This window comes from Tyto alba, unplaced genomic scaffold, assembly GCF_018691265.1.
Source record: "Tyto alba isolate M040663 unplaced genomic scaffold, T.alba_DEE_v4.0 Super-Scaffold_21, whole genome shotgun sequence".
In the NCBI taxonomy this organism is placed as follows: domain Eukaryota; kingdom Metazoa; phylum Chordata; class Aves; order Strigiformes; family Tytonidae; genus Tyto; species Tyto alba.
Genome location: NW_024881295.1, coordinates 7990546 through 8007700, shown reverse-complemented (window position 1 = coordinate 8007700; position 17155 = coordinate 7990546). Strand labels below are relative to the sequence as shown.

General features: G+C 40.4%; 1 protein-coding gene across 3 annotated transcripts in view; it reads left to right on the top strand.

Moving 5' to 3' along the window:
- PARVB (parvin beta) overlaps positions 1–15577 on the top strand; it is a 64154-nt gene extending 48577 nt beyond the window's left edge. For all 3 annotated transcript variants that reach the window (XM_042795502.1, XM_032986426.2, XM_042795503.1), the window contains 4 exons: positions 955–1023; positions 3282–3383; positions 6705–6777; positions 11962–15577. In XM_042795502.1, the coding sequence (XP_042651436.1) occupies positions 955–1023; positions 3282–3383; positions 6705–6777; positions 11962–12038 (321 nt within the window). In that variant the 3' untranslated portion in view covers positions 12039–15577. The remainder of the gene's footprint in view (positions 1–954; positions 1024–3281; positions 3384–6704; positions 6778–11961) is intronic.
- Positions 15578–17155: the final 1578 nt, after the last annotated feature.

Genomic DNA, 17155 nt, shown 5'->3' with positions numbered 1-17155 from the left:
CTGTTGATCTCTGCCAGCTCTTGTTAGTTTTAGAGAACACATAAGGAAGAGAGTCCATGGTGGTCCGTCAGCTAGTTCCAACATGGCTGTTAAGCTGTTTATTAGAACAGTAATATGCAAAGATCAGTGTTGTAATTTGTCCCTTTGCTTCTTATGAAACAGAGGATGTATACATTTGAAATATGCTTTGAAGTCTCTGGAAAATTTTATCTTTCCAATCCAAAACATCTTCTAGAAGAGTGTTTTTAAAGTTGATAGAGAATTAAGTTAACTCTATCCATACAATAAAAGTACTAACATCCAAGTCTGCGTCCCTTTTGGAAGTGGTGTAAGCAGGCCAGCAGAGCTCTGTGCTTCAATACATTAGCACGTATCTGAATGACAGTAGCAAGATCCTGCACATCTGCTTCCTGCAGGAATAGAAATGCCAGATTTGGGTTACATCCTGAGTGCAATTTGCTAATTGATACGCACTTACCACTCCTGGAACAGAGGTGTGTGCAGAACAGTGTATTGTTAGCATCTTCTCTTGAGAGTCTTAGCTCAGTGCGGCTGATGCCTTGCTCCCAGGCAGTGGGTGTTCTCCAAGAACCTGAAGAGATTAGTGTGGACAGTAAATGCACCTACTGCTTGCTTCATCTTCACAAAGAACTAACAAAAGAACTAATGTCATCGCAGCTTTTCCCTGCGACACTGAAGTATGCTTTATGTGCTAGGAAAAGTAACTGGTAAGCTGTATGTAATAGCACCATCTGGTGACTTCTGGCATATGGTGCAACAAAAATGACTATGACAGTTGTTTTTGGTTTTATGTACTTACTGATGCAAAAGCAAGTAGCACACATGCATGTTTATTAAGCTTAAAAAAAATGTTTTAAAAGATTATGTTAGCCTTTTCACATAGGCACTGACTGTAATATCTAACACCACTGGTTCTGGTGTTTTCTTTTATAGTCTCTGATCACCTTTGTGAACAAACACTTGAATAAACTGAATTTGGAAGTAACGGAGTTAGAAACCCAGGTAGGAGACTTTGTCTTTTTGTGTGTAGTCTAGCTGTGTAAATTGCAAATTTGGGCCCTCTCTCCATAAAACCTTGTTATGGATCTCTACTTTTGGCCGTGATAATTTATGGGATCAGGGCTCTGTCTTTTAGGTAGCAATGACGTTCACTGATGCTTGCTTCCTTTGCTCGTGTTTACAAATACTTCATATTGCTGTTGATTTGCATTCTAAGGTGAAATTCTTGGAAATTTAGTAGGGCCATATTAATGACTGTAGAACATGGCTGGATTTCAGGGCATCTTGTCTCTCGAGGCCAAAGTGAAGTGCTGCAGAGCAGTTGCTGTAGTTATGGGTGGATGGTGGGTTGTGTCTTTCCTAGCTGTGAAGGTTCATGATGAACTGATGTAAGTTCCTCATAGCTGCCTGGGGCTCTTGGGAGGAGTGTGGACTGCAGTGTGTAGTTCATCATAGAGATACCGGTGCTATCTTTGATCACATCAAAGTGGGATTGGAAACAGTTTTGCTGTTGCAGCAAAGGCTTTCATACCCTCCCCTTTACCCTGCTGTCTCGGGAGCGCATGCACTGTGCTTGCTTCTCAGCAGTGTGGATTAACAACTCGGAGCTCCTGTACTGCAACGGCTTGGCTGCCAGTGGTATCCAGGTTAGTCACCCCCGCCAGCTTTAAACAAACTGTCAGCCACCACCTGGCTGCTCTGAGGAGTTCTCTGTCTCTAGTGCAGAGCTGGGTACCAAATATGCTTGGAAATCTTAGTGTAAATTTCAGTGTAGTTCTCACTTTACAGATAAAATTAAGCACTTTTCAGGCATGGGCTTGGCTAAGCAGAAGCAGATATTATTTCCAGAATTCACTGAGCTGTGAAGAGATGGTTATCTTACTGTCCTGGGAAAAAAAAAAAAAAAAAAAAAAAAGCATGGCATCTAGAGAATTATACCAGGAGTATGGGTAATTGATTTGAGCCTGGCTTAATTTAATGCCAGTCATTCACTGCTATTTTATAGCTTTGCTGAAATAAATGGGTAACTGATCTGATCTGTCACAAGAAATTGTTGCTTAGTGTCTTGGAAGTACATCAGAATTTATTTTTAAAAAGGTTAGAGGATATCAAGATCACAAGTGAGAAATCTGTTAGAAATACATAACATTACCCCTCTTAGCCAGTAAGTAGTTGTGGTAGGAATACTGAATAGTATTGCTGAAATTTATTTAGTATATTATTTAATAGAAGCTGTAAATGGTATAGTTTGACTTGGAAAAAAAAATTCTTTTGTGAAGTTCAATTTTTTACCTGTGACGGGGGGGGACTTAATTTCAGGTTCTGATTAGGGGCAAAGATTTGAATGTCCAATGCACACAATCTAAGAGGGATTGTGATTGGAATGACCAGGTACTGTAGTAGTAGAAGTGGGAGTATATAATGTGCAAACACGTTTCCCGGGAAGTTGTGGGTTTTTTGGTTTTGTTTTTTTTTTTTTTTAATCAAAAAAGCTTTGTTAAATACTGTAGTGACGTTGGCAAGATTCCTCAAGCAAATAAAATGAATGTGAGGAAAAGCAAGAACGGACGTACATACTCTAACTTTACTCCAAAGCATTCAGTACTCTAGTAAATAGGTAACTGGCTGGATATAAAGAAGATCTTGTTTTCAGTCCCTGCCTATTCAGACCAGATACTCTGCACAATTTAGGAGTATAAATTGTAGATAACTCCCAGGTGAATTGCTTTTATTTCTTCTGCTTAGAGCTATTTACTGTAGGTAAGTAATTTAAATAGTTGTTTGCACATAATCTCGCATGGGTTAATGCTATAGCAATAGCTGCTGGGCTTCCTCATTTTGCTCAGGAAATGAGAGTAGGGGAAATAATGCTACCAGATGTAGGGAGAAAGCCTTGTATCCTGTGGTTTTTTTCTTTTCTTTAGAGAACTGGCAGGAAAGCATCTATATCAACAGGCTCTTAAGAAGAGACTTGATTTACCTTGCTCAGCTGCACTGCTGATTGCAAGGGTATAGGTGAATCCAGGGGGCAGATGAAACAAACCCCTAAATGCTCATTACAATTGCTGTCAATTCCTTGCTATGCCTGAAAGGAGCAATCTGTGACTCCTGAACCATCTCACACTCCTGTGCTAACAAACAACAGTGATAGATATCAAAGTATATAATTTGGGCCAGGCATTCTTTGTTCTGCTTGTTTATGGATGCTTATCTGAAAGCAGATGCTTTCACATAGAAATGTCACCAGTATTTCCATTTAGTTTGCAGATGGTGTTTACTTGGTTTTGCTCATGGGTCTCCTCGAAGACTATTTTGTTCCACTTCACAACTTCTACTTAACACCTGAGAGTTTTGATCAAAAGGTGGGTAGAAACTCCAGGTTACATTCTTTCTGTTTTGTTGCCCTGTGATGTTTTCCAGTCATTGTGTCCTTTTTCTTCGTGTCCAGTAAATCTGAACCTTCTCTTCAGGAGCTGTAGCAAAGATACACTGACTGTGACACATGATAGTTAATACCACTAAAAGTTACTTGTGAAGTTAATGAGTAAATTCCCCATAGGTAAGGAAAAAAGGTATTCTCTTATTAGTATCAAACGTCACATAAAGCTTATGAATATCTGGAATGAATAACTCAGAAAATTAGTGCTTTGTACTGCATACTACTTTGCATAATCAGAGTGATTTACTAAATTGTAGTGCTGCCTGGAGTGGTTTTGTGTTCAGGGATGCCTTATTGTGCTGGACAGCAGAGCTGATGCCTGGCCTTTTCTAGTATGTATTATGTAAATAGGCAAGAAAGACAAAAGGCGAGAGACAGGGAGCTCTGCTTTAGCTGCATACTATACACTGGGATTGACATGGAGATAGAGGTTCTTCCCAAGGTCACAGAATGTCATTCGTAAAAACTGCTCCCTAATCTCGTTAGTATCAGTTGCCTAATACCCACTAGTATTTAATGTTCTAACAAATCAAGTGAGTAAATATCATTACTTGATATGTAAATGAGATACTGTAGTAGAAGAGGTGGTTGGGCCAAGATCTTTGGTTGATATGGGGTTAGAAACTGTATGTTGAGTGTTTACAGGGTTTGGAGCTGATCTAAAGCCAAGATGGATGCCCTGATCCTGCCAGGGAAGGAGCATGCAAAAAATTGCCTGTCTGAAGTCAATTTGTGAGTACAGATATCTGATTCTGTGTCCAGTTCCTGGCAGGATCATTGCCAACGTTGCTGAGTTTAACTTTTCAGAGAATGTGCTAGCTTGTCCTCTTTGGATATTTCATTCTCTTTGATAAGGAGTGAATGACTTGCTGCCTAAGAGTGTCAGACAAAACGAGCTTTGAGGGAGAAGAGTGGATTCTTTTCAGTCTTAGGTTGTCTTACTCATAGTCAGGGTATTAGAGATGGAAGGAGATGAAATAAGCGTCTTACTCTTAGCCCCACACTTGCTCCATTGGCCTGTGTCCTTTCTAGTATTAGTGATGAGAAGAGTGCTTAACACTTATTCTCTTGTCATAACCAAAAGTTTTCCTCTTTCTGCAGTTGTTCCTGGATGTGCACTCACATCTATGTATTTAGGTGCCTGGTATCAGAATACTCTGAGCCTGGTTGTGCTGGAGTAACATCTGCCCCCTGCTTTTTATTCTGCCAGGTTCTGCAGTGGCGAGGATGGAAGTATTGTGTTGGCTGAGCTGGAGCAGGAGATGGCTAGGTCAGGAGTGGAAACATTGGAAGAAGTTGAATGATCGAATGCTTTGTAAGGCGAGGGCTGTTTAAAATGCTGGGGATTTCGTAACGACTTCAGTACCGATTGTTGCTGTCAAGCACCCCTCAGCAAAGGGACATGCTCTCTGAGGGGTGGGACTTCATCGTCAGTAGAATAACCCAGCTTTTCCTGGGTGGATCATATCAGCATTGCAAGAGGAAATTGAGCTGCGCCAAATGAGTGCAGTTACAGACCCAAATAAACATGCTGAGCCTGCTGATTCTATAGGTTATATAGGGTTTGTTGACTCCCTCAGGAGGTGACTAGTTGCAATTTGGGAGCTTAAAGGGGCTTCCTGAAGGTGGGAAATCAGGCTCTGGTAAGGGGGGCTTCTTTAGTTGTTATGTTTGTGGATAGGATGGGGATTAGTTCATTCTGAATGTTCTATATTGCACAGGAACTTAATTGAGCACTGGGAAAAATGGACATCTATTGCATCTTATACAATCTCTCCATTATAGCTTTCTCTTGCTTTTTTATTATATTATCTTGTATTTTCACTTTTGTGAGTTGTAGCCAGCACCTGTTCAGTTATGATTTTGTTGCTAATGGTTTAAATTCATACAGATTATCCAGTATTCCTGAAGTAATGTTGCGGGTTTATGTGGAGACTGCCTTGAGGAAAGGGGATTGGTAAATCAAAGAAAGAGAGGTAGATTCTGTGTTTTTGGGAAAGGAAAATACCTTCTCAACTTGAAAGTGATTGGTTTTCTCACAATGAATGAGGAGGAACTGTATCTGGTAAAAAGAGATTAATAAAATCCTGAGCAATAAGTGGCAGTGAAAGGGGCCTTTCTTCCTTGTTATAGGGGAGCTTTGTATGCCTTACTCCCTGGTTTTTGAGATGAGTATCATTAATTAAATCTCTCCCCCTTGCTATGTATCTCCAGAACTGTCATTTGCAGTAACAAAAATGCACAGAATTCATAAACCAAATTACGTTGCTTAAATTTCAGTAAATGTGGACAAGAAAGCTGCTGTGCAGATATCTTTGAGCCACAATGTTTGCTCCTCAAAGGATAAATTAAAGGAAGACACCCACTTCCTTGCATTTTTGCTTTGTGTCCATATTCTTTCCTCTATATTCACTTATGATCCTTGGTGGCTTGTTCAGGGAGCTCTTTCTGTACAGTTGTGCCTTGCTTGTATTGCAAGTTCACTGCACAATCTGTCTAGGAACTGCCACCACCAAGCATTTTTTTGAAGCATTTGCTTCATTAGAGAAACTTAATTTAACTTTTATCTCTGTTTTCAAGTAGAGGAAGCCAGAGCACCACGAGACTCAGGGATTAGCTCAAGGTCATGCAATGAGCAGTCTGGCTCCTTGATGATGTGACGTTGATGTTGCTTGATATTCAGCTGATAATAATGAAGAAAAGGCTAATTTTGTTTGAAAAGAATGCCATTTGGTGTCATTATTTATTCTTTCTTACACACCCATATATATTTTCTCATCTCTGTTCAGTTATGTCACTTCTGTTACATTCCTTGTTGCCTGGATAGTGAGTGATCTCTTGCCTTGTAGTTGGAAATGTTGATCTTGGGTACAGGCAGGAAGAACACAACAAAATGCAGCTCTGTTGTAGTTACTGGGAGCTCTCTGACCTCTTCTATAGAGACTGAAATCGAGGTTTAATGGAGTTTCCTGGTTCATGGGGTACACGGTCACATTTTTACACTAAAAATTTTGAAATCTTAAATTACTTTGTATCAAAAAGTTAATATTTGCCCTGCACAGGCTTTCGTTTCTTAGTCTCTCATATGTACTTGCTGCCATGCTTAAACATGTAAGTGTCTAATATTGATTTAAATGGAATTATCGTTCTCTTTGTCAAGTATAGAGAGAATAAAGCATTTTAAAAAACTGATTAAAGGTTTTTAATGCCTATATAACTTTGAGATTCTAAACACTTCTTTCAGGTCCATAATGTTTCCTTTGCTTTTGAACTGATGCAAGATGGAGGACTGAAGAAACCAAAAGCTCGCCCTGAAGGTATGGACATGCCATGTGGCATTAAACTGTATATAAAGACATAATAGCAGATGCATTTCAAGTGCAACTCCATTCGAAGACAGTACCAATAGTACCACAAAGTGGAGCTGTAAATGTGCCCCTTGACAGTTTTCCAGAGGATTCATTTTCTGTGTCTGGGGTATATCCTTACCCGTGTTTTTATTGTGGGGAATAGATTCACTGAGGTTTATGAATTTAGCTTCAGTGAATGATCCAAAAGTAGTTCAGTGCTATATTATAAATTCAGCTAGTATTCTCAGCAACAATCCAAGCAGGAAGCTTTTCATGGTCTAATTCTCATAATTCTTACAGTTAGTGCTAGTTTGGACTCTTGTGATCAGATTTCAGTGAGAGATAATTGAAAGGTTTTTGGTTTTTTAGGAGAACCAGTAGCAAACTCTCTTGATTTATGTGGACTTGGGAGTCAGAACTGGAAAGTGTAAAGACTGAGTTTTTTCCTTTAAAGTCTCAGAACCTTGAAATGAATTAATGATGAGGTCTGCCTTGTGGCTTGCACTAGGGATAAAAAATGGAATTAAAACTTTATGACTGCTAAATGAGCAACTTTAATTCCTGTTGTTACAAACTACGTAGGCATTAGAGGCTTCCACAGAACAAAGAAAATTGAAGATCCCCCAAGAAATGTTGAATCTGACTTAAAATGAGACAAAGTGGTGATAGTAAATAGATTAATGAATAGTGGAGCTGGTTATAGTGGGGAAAAAATGCAAAAGACAGTATTAAATACATATGTATCCTGTCAGTGCTATTCTTTTAAATTTGAGGATGAAAAGTGCTCCTGAAACAAGACACTTGGAAAAGTAAAGGAGTGTTTTGAGTGTCAGAACTGAGTCAGTGGGTAAATGAGGAGGACAAGGAAACTGGAGAAACACAAATGCACAGTCAGGAATGGCAGTTTTTTGAGTGGGAGGGTTAGAGATTGCAGTAGGAGATCAGGTATGCTAGATCAGCCTGTTTCAAGAGAGAACTGTTAAAAACGTAGAAGACCTCTTTAATCAGAAGCTTGTCCTTATGTTTTGTTTTCATCAGTTGATCTGACAGAGGAGATTACCTTCCCATAAGGCTATCTTATATCCTTACCCTATCATGAGTGGTAGAAAACTATAGCAGATCTTCTGTTTGCTCTGGACAAGATGTATAGATTCAGTAAGCAGCAAAATGTGTTTAAGTGTTTTATTGATTGAAAATTTAATTATTAATAGAAATTAGAGAGCCATATTAGCTCACAGCATTCCTTTTTGCTGCTGCAGGATGTATGGTCTCTTGCGTGCACTCCTTCCTTTTCTGTGTGTGTACCCATTCCTGGCAGCAGTAGTTCACAGCTGTTGGAGTGAGTGTGCTCATGTGCTGTCTGTGTGGCTGGAATTGTCTGTAAAACTGACTGTAGCTCTTGAAAAGCTGCCCCTGCGGAGAGGACAGTAACATCTCAGGCTTTGCTTGTCACCATAGTTTCATCAAATCCTCTGTAGGATCTTGACAGTTGGTACAGTCATGTAATACATGTTTCTTAGAAGAAGAATTTATTTTGTCATCGACTCCGATGCTCTGCAAAAAGTTTTGTATATAGTATATTCTGTTAATGCCATACTGTTTGTTCCTAAATAGGTTAGAAAACCTGTGCAGTGAATCCATGTACTTTAGCCTGAATTGGGTAGTAAATGCCTCTTGGATTAGTTATAGGTTTTTCACATAAAACATTGTCTAGAGCAGAACATCACTATTTTTATTTTGCTAGCCTATGCTTTCTGCAGCACTCGCAAGAAAGAGGTCTTGTTTAATATTTCAGTGTGTCTTTGTGCAGATGATAAACAAAAATAGGAGCATACAGGGCAGCTCCTTTTCTCTGTTCTTTCAGCCCAATTCAGTAGATTGAGCCAGCACCAGAACTTGATGCTGAGTTACTGCAGCAAAAGTATGTTGTAGTGGATTAATTTATTAGCCTCTAACAGGGTTATTATGGAGTGTGAAAGTTTTAAATTAATGGAATATTTTAAACTATTCTTATGATTTATGTCCCCTTCCAGTTAACTTTTTATTAGTCGTTGTTGGTAATGTTATGCCTGTGCATGCTTCATCTTAAAATAAGAAATGGGAGGCTGAGAATATTCTTATTCCTGGGAATGCCTGTTAGACACTGATCAATAAGGAACACTGTAATCGCCCACACAGGGAGGATGCATCTCACACTGCCATACTCCTTAATGCAGCAAACAAAGGCATAACAAGGTCTGAAGGTTAGGAAAATGTCAAACTAGAATTACAGTATAACTTTTGCAACAGTGAAGGTAATTAACCATTGGTCTGAATTGTCAAGGGATGGAGTTGGAATTTCTACCACTGGAAGATTTAAAAAAAAAAACCAAACCCATGCGATGTTAAGCTTATATTTTAATTGAGCCACAGGTTGGTTCGTAAGCTTAATACAAGAATTCCAAGGTAAAGTTCTCTAATGACTGTGTTGTACATGAGATCAGACTGTGCAACCACAGTAGTTTCTTCTGACTCTAAATTTGCATGTCATTACACTGCCAAATAGAAGAGCTGGATCCATTCTTTCGTTTAGTGATGGGGCCTGCCATACTTCTCGTATCTCAGGGTAATCACCAGTGGTGATCAGCAGCAGGTACCTGGCTCAAGCTGCTGGTGGAGATCAGCAGGAGTCAGCCCTAAATGCTTCCACGAGGGCAGACGGACAGTCCCTGCCCAGCACAGTGCTGCAGCTCTGGGCCCCCCTTCCAGCTCCTCCTCAAGCTCTTTCTGGTGCCTTTAGCTCCTGCTCTGGCACTTCGCTGCCTCTCCCTCCCAGCAGCTCCCTCCTTGGGGTGTGCCCTGGTTTCCTAGCTCTGCTTCTAGCTTCCAGCGATGTTTCTGCTCTACCCTCCAGACTTCTGTTTCTCTGCTGGCACCTTGATCTTGGTTTACAGCACAGGCAGTTCTTGCGTCTGAACTGATGGCAGCCAGAGGCAGGAACTGAACCCTGCAAGACTTGATCACACCACTTTGTGCTGTGCCAGCTGAGACAGAGGTTACAGTGGCTCAGGGAGAAGACCTATTCTGGTTTCAGTGGGAAGCTAAAAATGGGTGGCATGGGGGAAAGAAAACCATTTGGGAGGAATAGAACAGATACACACTACAGATCTCTGAGCACTGCAGAGCTGACTGTTTGGGACAGGTTTTTTGGCTTTTTTATAGTGCCAGCACTATTTTGTTTAATTGTTTAGCAAACAGAAGTGCCAGTGTCAGTGGGTCAAATCTGCTGGTAGTTGTCTCTTCTCCAGGTATTTGCCTCGATTTCCCAGCTTTAGAACATGGCTGTTGCAAAGTGTTGTTTCCTATGGCTAAATTTATATTTTAAATTCATCTCTGTGGGAACTGGCTCTTGGTACAGAGGAACCAATGCTGATTTTGGCTGTTGTCTTACTGAAATGCTATGGTAGTAAGCAACTTTTTACGATACCTAGAAAAATCGGAGATATGTTTCAGATATCAGTTATACAGGTAAGACATCACTTTTTAGGGTGTATTACTTCACAGCAGTTAGGATCTTTCCTTTTTTGGGAGCAGAAGAAGATTCTTTTGTAAATGCAAAATATGAAATTATAAATATGTAAAATAATAGAGGAAAAGGGTAGAAAGAAAATTTTGAGAGGTTACTGAAAATACCAGATGAAGTGTAGGGGTTAGAGTGTTATCCAGTATGGGGTGAGAGGGAAGGGTGGAGAGGTCCTGGCAATGATTCTTCAAAACAGGCAGTAGGTGTTTCCCCTGGACCTCACACTAATTGTACTTAGTCTGTTAACTGTTTACTGTCTTCTTAGTTCTTTGAATGATGTTTTAATTATCTGTACTTCTGCTTCCATATATATTGTTTACTGTCTGCCTCCTCCTTTCTTGCATATTATATCCAACCATTCTTTCCACCTCTTCAGTCTTCTCTGTGCTATGCTTTCCCTCATAGTCCCTGGATTCCATGTCTGTGTATCCTGGTTTCAGCTGGGATAGAGTTAATTTTCTACCTAGTAGCTGGTACAGTGATATGTTTTGGATTTAGGATGAGAATAATATTGTTGCTGAGCAGTGCTTACACTAAGTCAAGGTTTTTTCAACTTCTCAAAGGGCCATGCCAGCAGAGGCTGGGGGTGCACAAGAAGCTGGGAGGGGGCACAGCCGGGACAGCTGACCCCAACTGACCACAGGGATATTCCATACCATATGATGTTGTGCTCAGCATATACACAGGGGAGGGAGTTGACCAGGGGGCAGTTACTGTTGCTTGGGGATGTGCTGGGCAGTGGTCAGTGGGTGGTGACCAGTTGCATTGTGCATCACTTGTTTTGTTTATTCTTTTATTATTATTATTTTATTTTTAAAATTTATTTTATTTTTTATCTTCCTTTGCTGTCCTGTTAAACTGTCTTTATCTCAACCAATGAGGTGTACTCTTTTTTTCTATATTTCTCCCCCTCCTCCCCCCAATTCTTTTCACCATCCCACTGAGCAGGGCGAGGAATGAGTGAACGGCTGTGTGGTGCTTAGTTGTTGGCTGGGGTTAAACCATGACATTGTGATATTTCCTGGCATTTTATTATAGTAATAGGTTGGGAGATGCTAGCAGAAAAGCTTTTTTTGAGAACTGTTCCAGATCTGTTCCCTGGCCTGGCATGGTAAGAAGGGATATTAGGTAATAGAAAGCTTTGAGTTTGCCAAGAGAATTCAGACTCTGTTTGTTTGTGGACGGTATCATTGCAGAATTGTGGATGTGTGAGGTTCAGTATCTCGTGTGATGTGTGTGGCTACTTGTTTGCTTTTTCTGTGGTCAATGAGGTCCATGGTATTATTTCCCAAAGCCTTTACTCCAGGTCTCAGACAGAAGTAGACTTTCTCTGTAATCAATTTTAGATGAGGAAGAGAATCATCTTTCTTCTGTTTCACAGAGAAGTTAGCTGTAACTGTATTATCATGAAGGTTGCTTTGAAGTGCATCCTATGGGGCATTTAAAAAGCTTGACTTGGGGAGATCAGAACTCTGTGGGGTTTTCTATTGCTAATCCCACCAGCTCAGAGATGTTGGGACTTTTGTTCCTTTGAGGACAAATGAGGGAGAACAAAAAGCATACTAAGAATTTCTCCTTTTCTTCCACAGATGTTGTCAACTTGGATCTGAAGTCTACCCTCAGGGTTCTATACAACCTGTTCACAAAGTACAAGAACGTAGAATGATCCTGGAAGCTGCTGAAGTCTTCATCCTTCCAACCTCCTTAGGCAGAAATTACAATAAACACACCCTCTGCACGCCCCCTGTTGTGCCTTATGCTATACTTCATGTATTCTTTCTACAGTTGATGTGGTCTGTCTGTAGCTGTTTGTATGACAATCCCACTAAAAATAATGCATGTGTATTCTCTAGGTCACTATGTGTAGATATTTCACACTTTTACCAGAAGATACTGTTGGGTCTGTTGTTTGTTATGATCAACAAATCTTCTTTTGATAAAGGAAATATACCACTAACTACTTTAACAAGCAGGGAAAACATGAGACCTTCCTCATGGCTGGAGATTCTCTGATTCTACAGTAGACTTTCTTTTGTGTTTTCATTGGTTGCAACTGGCATTTGATGATTTTCCAGGCTTAAGTGTTAGCAATAGAAAATCAGCATTGGAATTTATATAGAAGCCGAGCCTTTTCTGTTAAATAAGGTTTTGTATATTCTGTTGGGTGGATGGGGCTGAGGGGAATTACAGGCACTATCTGAAGCTAATGGCAAAAGCTTCAGTTTTTGTATTAACCTCATGCTACTCAGTGTTATTTCCATTCAGTGTTTACACAGAATAAGTCTTGCAATGGGATGACCAGCTAATCTTCTGATGTCTCTTTTTAATTTCATCTCCTTCCTAGGAGAAGCTTGGTTGTTAGAGCCACTGTCATCCGTTAAGCACGCAGCTTCAGTCAGGTCAGTCAGGAGCTGGTCAAATAGGCACAGGCTGGATTAATGCATTTTTCCCCTGGTCCTTACTGAAACAAACACAGGGAATAATGAGCTTGGCAGTTTAGAGGCTGACTCTTCATTTCACGTAGCTGAGTTCATTCCTGTTGGAGTTATTGGCAGCTGTACAGTTCTGGGGGTCAGGCTTTTATAAACAGCTTTATGTATTTTCTTTTCTAAAGAGTAAAACTGAATTCCTGTATAAACAAGAGCTTGCCTGGACTTAGGGATTGCATTGGGTTATGCAAGATATGTGGTATACATAGTGCAAGCCAATGGTTAGCCCTCAGATGGGAAGCTCTTCAGTGATCAGTTGTGCTCCAAACTAATTTCTTCAAGTTGCCCTATGCCATCCCAAGAAGTACTCTGCTGGGCTTTGGCCTAGTCCTGTAGTCTTCTAAGCTGTTACGGACTTTAGTGAGAATCTGTTTTTAAAAAAGGATTGCTAAATTTATCTGGTAGACTCTAGTTACCTCATAGTACTTAACAGGTTTCATCTGTAGAGCTGTTCCTGGCTGGTGATGTGCTAGGTGCAGCAGTGCATACAAGAAGGCTGTGCTGGAACATGAGCCGTCTGAGTAGGTTTCTGAGGAGAGCTGCGTGAAGGAAATAGGATTGTAAATTATTTGTGGAATATGCATATGATAGCATTCTTTTATTTGGAGTGCATAGGGGAGAGATTTGACTACTACTTTAATGTGTCACAGCACCAACTTTTCTTTTATGGACAGCCATGATTTTGTGTGAAGCATTAGGCAGAGTGCCCCGAAGAGGAAGCAGGTAGTATTGTTCTGCTCCGTGGGCTCACTTGAATCCTGTTGTGTGTAGGTATCTTCTTTCCCTAAAAATGTATTTCTTACATCAAACATTATTTACCCGAGTTCAAGAGGAAATGTGCTATTTGAATGGTATAATTCTACAACTGGGTTTTAATCCTTCCCTCCTTAAACATTTTTAATCTCAAAGGGAGAGAAGTGGGCTTCGGCTTCTTTGTTTCATGTTTTTGGGTTCTGAGTTCTAGTATTTGAATCATTTGGGTCACCTCGTCTCACACCTCCAAAACAAAGATGGAAGGAAGTTGCCCTTTCTTTCCATCAAAATTTCAGATTTCACCTACTTTATAAGGTTCTGTGGGGAATCATTGCTGGCCTGTACTTTAGGAGGGAGCTGACCTCTCGCTGTTTATACAGAACCTAGGACAGTTGCATTTGGATTTCTGATGGGGCCATTAGACTCTATCATCATGCTAGCAGTTATTACAAAGGAGACTTGCAGAGGCACTGAGGCCTGGTGGGTCAGCTCTCCTGGCAAGTTAGTGAAATTGGTCTCACTTTTGTGCTGTGAAATAGGGGTATCATGAGGCTGGAAGGTGATTGAACTGAAAGGTCTCTCAAACATTTAGTTTAATGCAGTGTTACTTGTGGGAAACAAGTCTGCTAAAGAGCTGTCATTCCACCCACCTACCTTCAGGTGATGTGGAAGTGCCAATGCTGTTTATATTCTCTGAGTTGCTGGGAAAGACCGCTAGAGCATCTAGTTTTTGAAATTACAAGCAATATTAATGTCAAAAGCAAACAGAAAATAACAAGAGAAGATTGATAAAAGCAGTCTGGCTTTGGGAGGGGGAATGGCTGTTCCTGAGATGGGATTATACAGCTGGCATCTTCATTGCACGTGAGCAGGTATGAACATACCACCAAATTTTAGAAGAATTTCTGTTGTGTTCAATTACGTGGTTTTGGTCACTCTGCAGAAACCTGAGTCCCTCCTGTACAAACTTGAGGGTATGTGTCCCTTTTATCATTCCTTACATTAATATCCCTGTCAGTCAGGATTTCAGGCTTGATGCCTGAACAGGTTGGGGGCAGGTGTCATACCCTGTTTTGTTACGTGTTTAAGTCTGTTGGTAAATGTTGCATGGGGAAGATACATTTTTCATTCCTTGGCTCCTTGCTGTCTAGCCAGGTCACTCTTCCTGTAGATGCTGTTAACCAGATTGTGAGCAGGGTGTATTTATGAATGAGAGCTTCATCCCAATCAGTCCAGTTTCCAGAAAGAGCAATGTAGGTAAAGCTTCTCTAAACACCTGCTTTTGTCATGCCTTTCTGTTACATATGCATGATACTACTTTTCCTCTCAAAAAGATAAATCAGTGTTAAAAATGTTATTCATTAACACTTTGTGTTACTGGAGTTTTAGATATGTTCCTTGGGTGACAGTGGGGTAGATCTGAATCCATTTGAGTTCATCTGGAATGCTGAATGCTCTGCAGCATTAAAGCTTCCACATTTATAAGTCCTTAATGAATGTCTGTCGTTTCCAGTCCATACCGCTTGCCTTTTAGGTACATGTGCTTGACATGCTCAGTTTCAGTGAGCTATATTACCACAGAAAAATCCCAGACACTCCTTGGCTGCATCCTGTTTTTCACGATGAAAAACGAACAGTGGCAGATTTTTTAAAATCAGTTTAAACCTTATAGGATTTCTTACCCCTCTTCCCCACACCCCAGTGCTTTCAGTATTAATGTATTTTTAGGAGTCTTTTCTACTGTTTTTAACAGTGTTTACTCTGGATTTCTAACTACTAAAAACCAGCCTTGCAGATAAAATTCTGAACTTGTCAAATGCTGGAGACTTCCAGCTTTGTGACAAGAGATGTGTACTGTAAGCAAGTTACAATGCAATGCTCTGTTTGCTAGGAATCACAGCAGGAGTGTTATGCATGGTTTGTGACAGTTGTACTATTTATTCGAATAAATAAATAATGATCACTTGGTTTTTCTACATCTTTTTTTTGCTAAATGAACAAGTCTGTGGGAAGAACTTTTGAAATGTAAGCTTTAGCTGCTGCCTTCATCAAGGATCCTAGATATATGATGATCTAAGCAGACCTAGCAAAGCAACGACCTCAGGTTTCTGGCCCTGGTACAGGTGATGAGATTGTATGGGTTGACACAAATGCGCTCTTCTGTAGGTTAGGTTTCATTAGCTGCCTTTTTTTTTTTTTTTTTTTTTTTATTAAAAAAAAAAAAACAAAAACAAACTATTGCTCAGCTACCAGACCAGATGAAATTGTTTACATTTTTCCTTCCGCAAGAGAAAAGTAACTGAATTACACTCTTTGATACTGTTAGAAGTCTTAGGGCCCAGTTCTTCAGCGGCACAGGAGGGAAGCCTGGCATGCTGAAGCTGGTCCTGTATGTGTCTACAGAGCACTTGGGAAGCCCAAGTAAGTCTGGAGTGACATTGAAAATGCCTGCGTGCTTCCCTTTGATATGGAGAAAGTATGGATTGGCTCTCCAATAAAGCAAAGACCGTGTGGAGAAGCAGGAAGACGCATTATCAGAACGTGTCATTGGTGGGAATGCTGTTGATTCCTTGAATTGTTCTTCAGTGGCTATTTTTATGTGAGGGCCAGGTGTGTGTGTGGGTGTATGTGCTTGAGGTGTGCTTTGGGAATATGCAGAAAGACTTGGGGTGGGGGGGAAATGGGCATGAAATCAAATGCAGCTCTGATACAGAATTTACTAGTGGTCTTCTACAGAAGACTGGATTCTTCATGCAGTGATGGCAACATCAGTTTTTGGAGGAAAAAAGATTCTTGTGTCACATGTGTTTTAAACTTATTCTTTTAGCACTGGCACGCTGTATTGTGAATGAAGCTTTCAAGAAGTAAGTCTTTTGAGTTGCCAGTTGAAGTAGGGATAGACGTAGTAATTACAGATGCATTTCCCAAAGTTTAATTATTCCTATTCCCTCTGCCCACTGATATGAAACTGGGTTTGTCCAAAGTTCCCAGTAGCATCCCCAACTATGCCCTCCATTTGCTTGTCATTTACTACATTTCTAGGCTGTGGCGTGCACTTCTACATAGGTAAAAGATACTTTGGGTCTCTGCTAATTTGATGTGTTGTCCTTGTTATCTCCTTAGTCAATACAGTTAAGTTTGCACTTTGATTAAAGATTTTGGGTTAGGTTCTCAGTTGCTAAGAGTTCATGGCAGCTGGAAATCTGTTTTCAACCCCCTTCCCTTTATCCCATTTATCTCATGCCAAACTATCCGGTTTTGTCTGTGGCATGGAGTGAAATACAGGAGTCAGTCCATTAACAGCGTTAAACCAGACGAGCTTAATTAGTGTGGCTGGCTGTCTCATTTGGGGTTTTCATGAAGGACTGCAGAGTTGCTTTTGCTTTCTGGAAGTGTTAACAAATGTAACTGCTACCTGAAGGAAATGTCCTGGGAAATTGATTGATGTAGGGAGCTTTCCCTCTTTAATCAGTGATGAAAAAGGAAAGGAAGAGCAGCAGCATGGCCTAGAGGAGTTGAATGCTTTGGGTCCTGGTGTGGC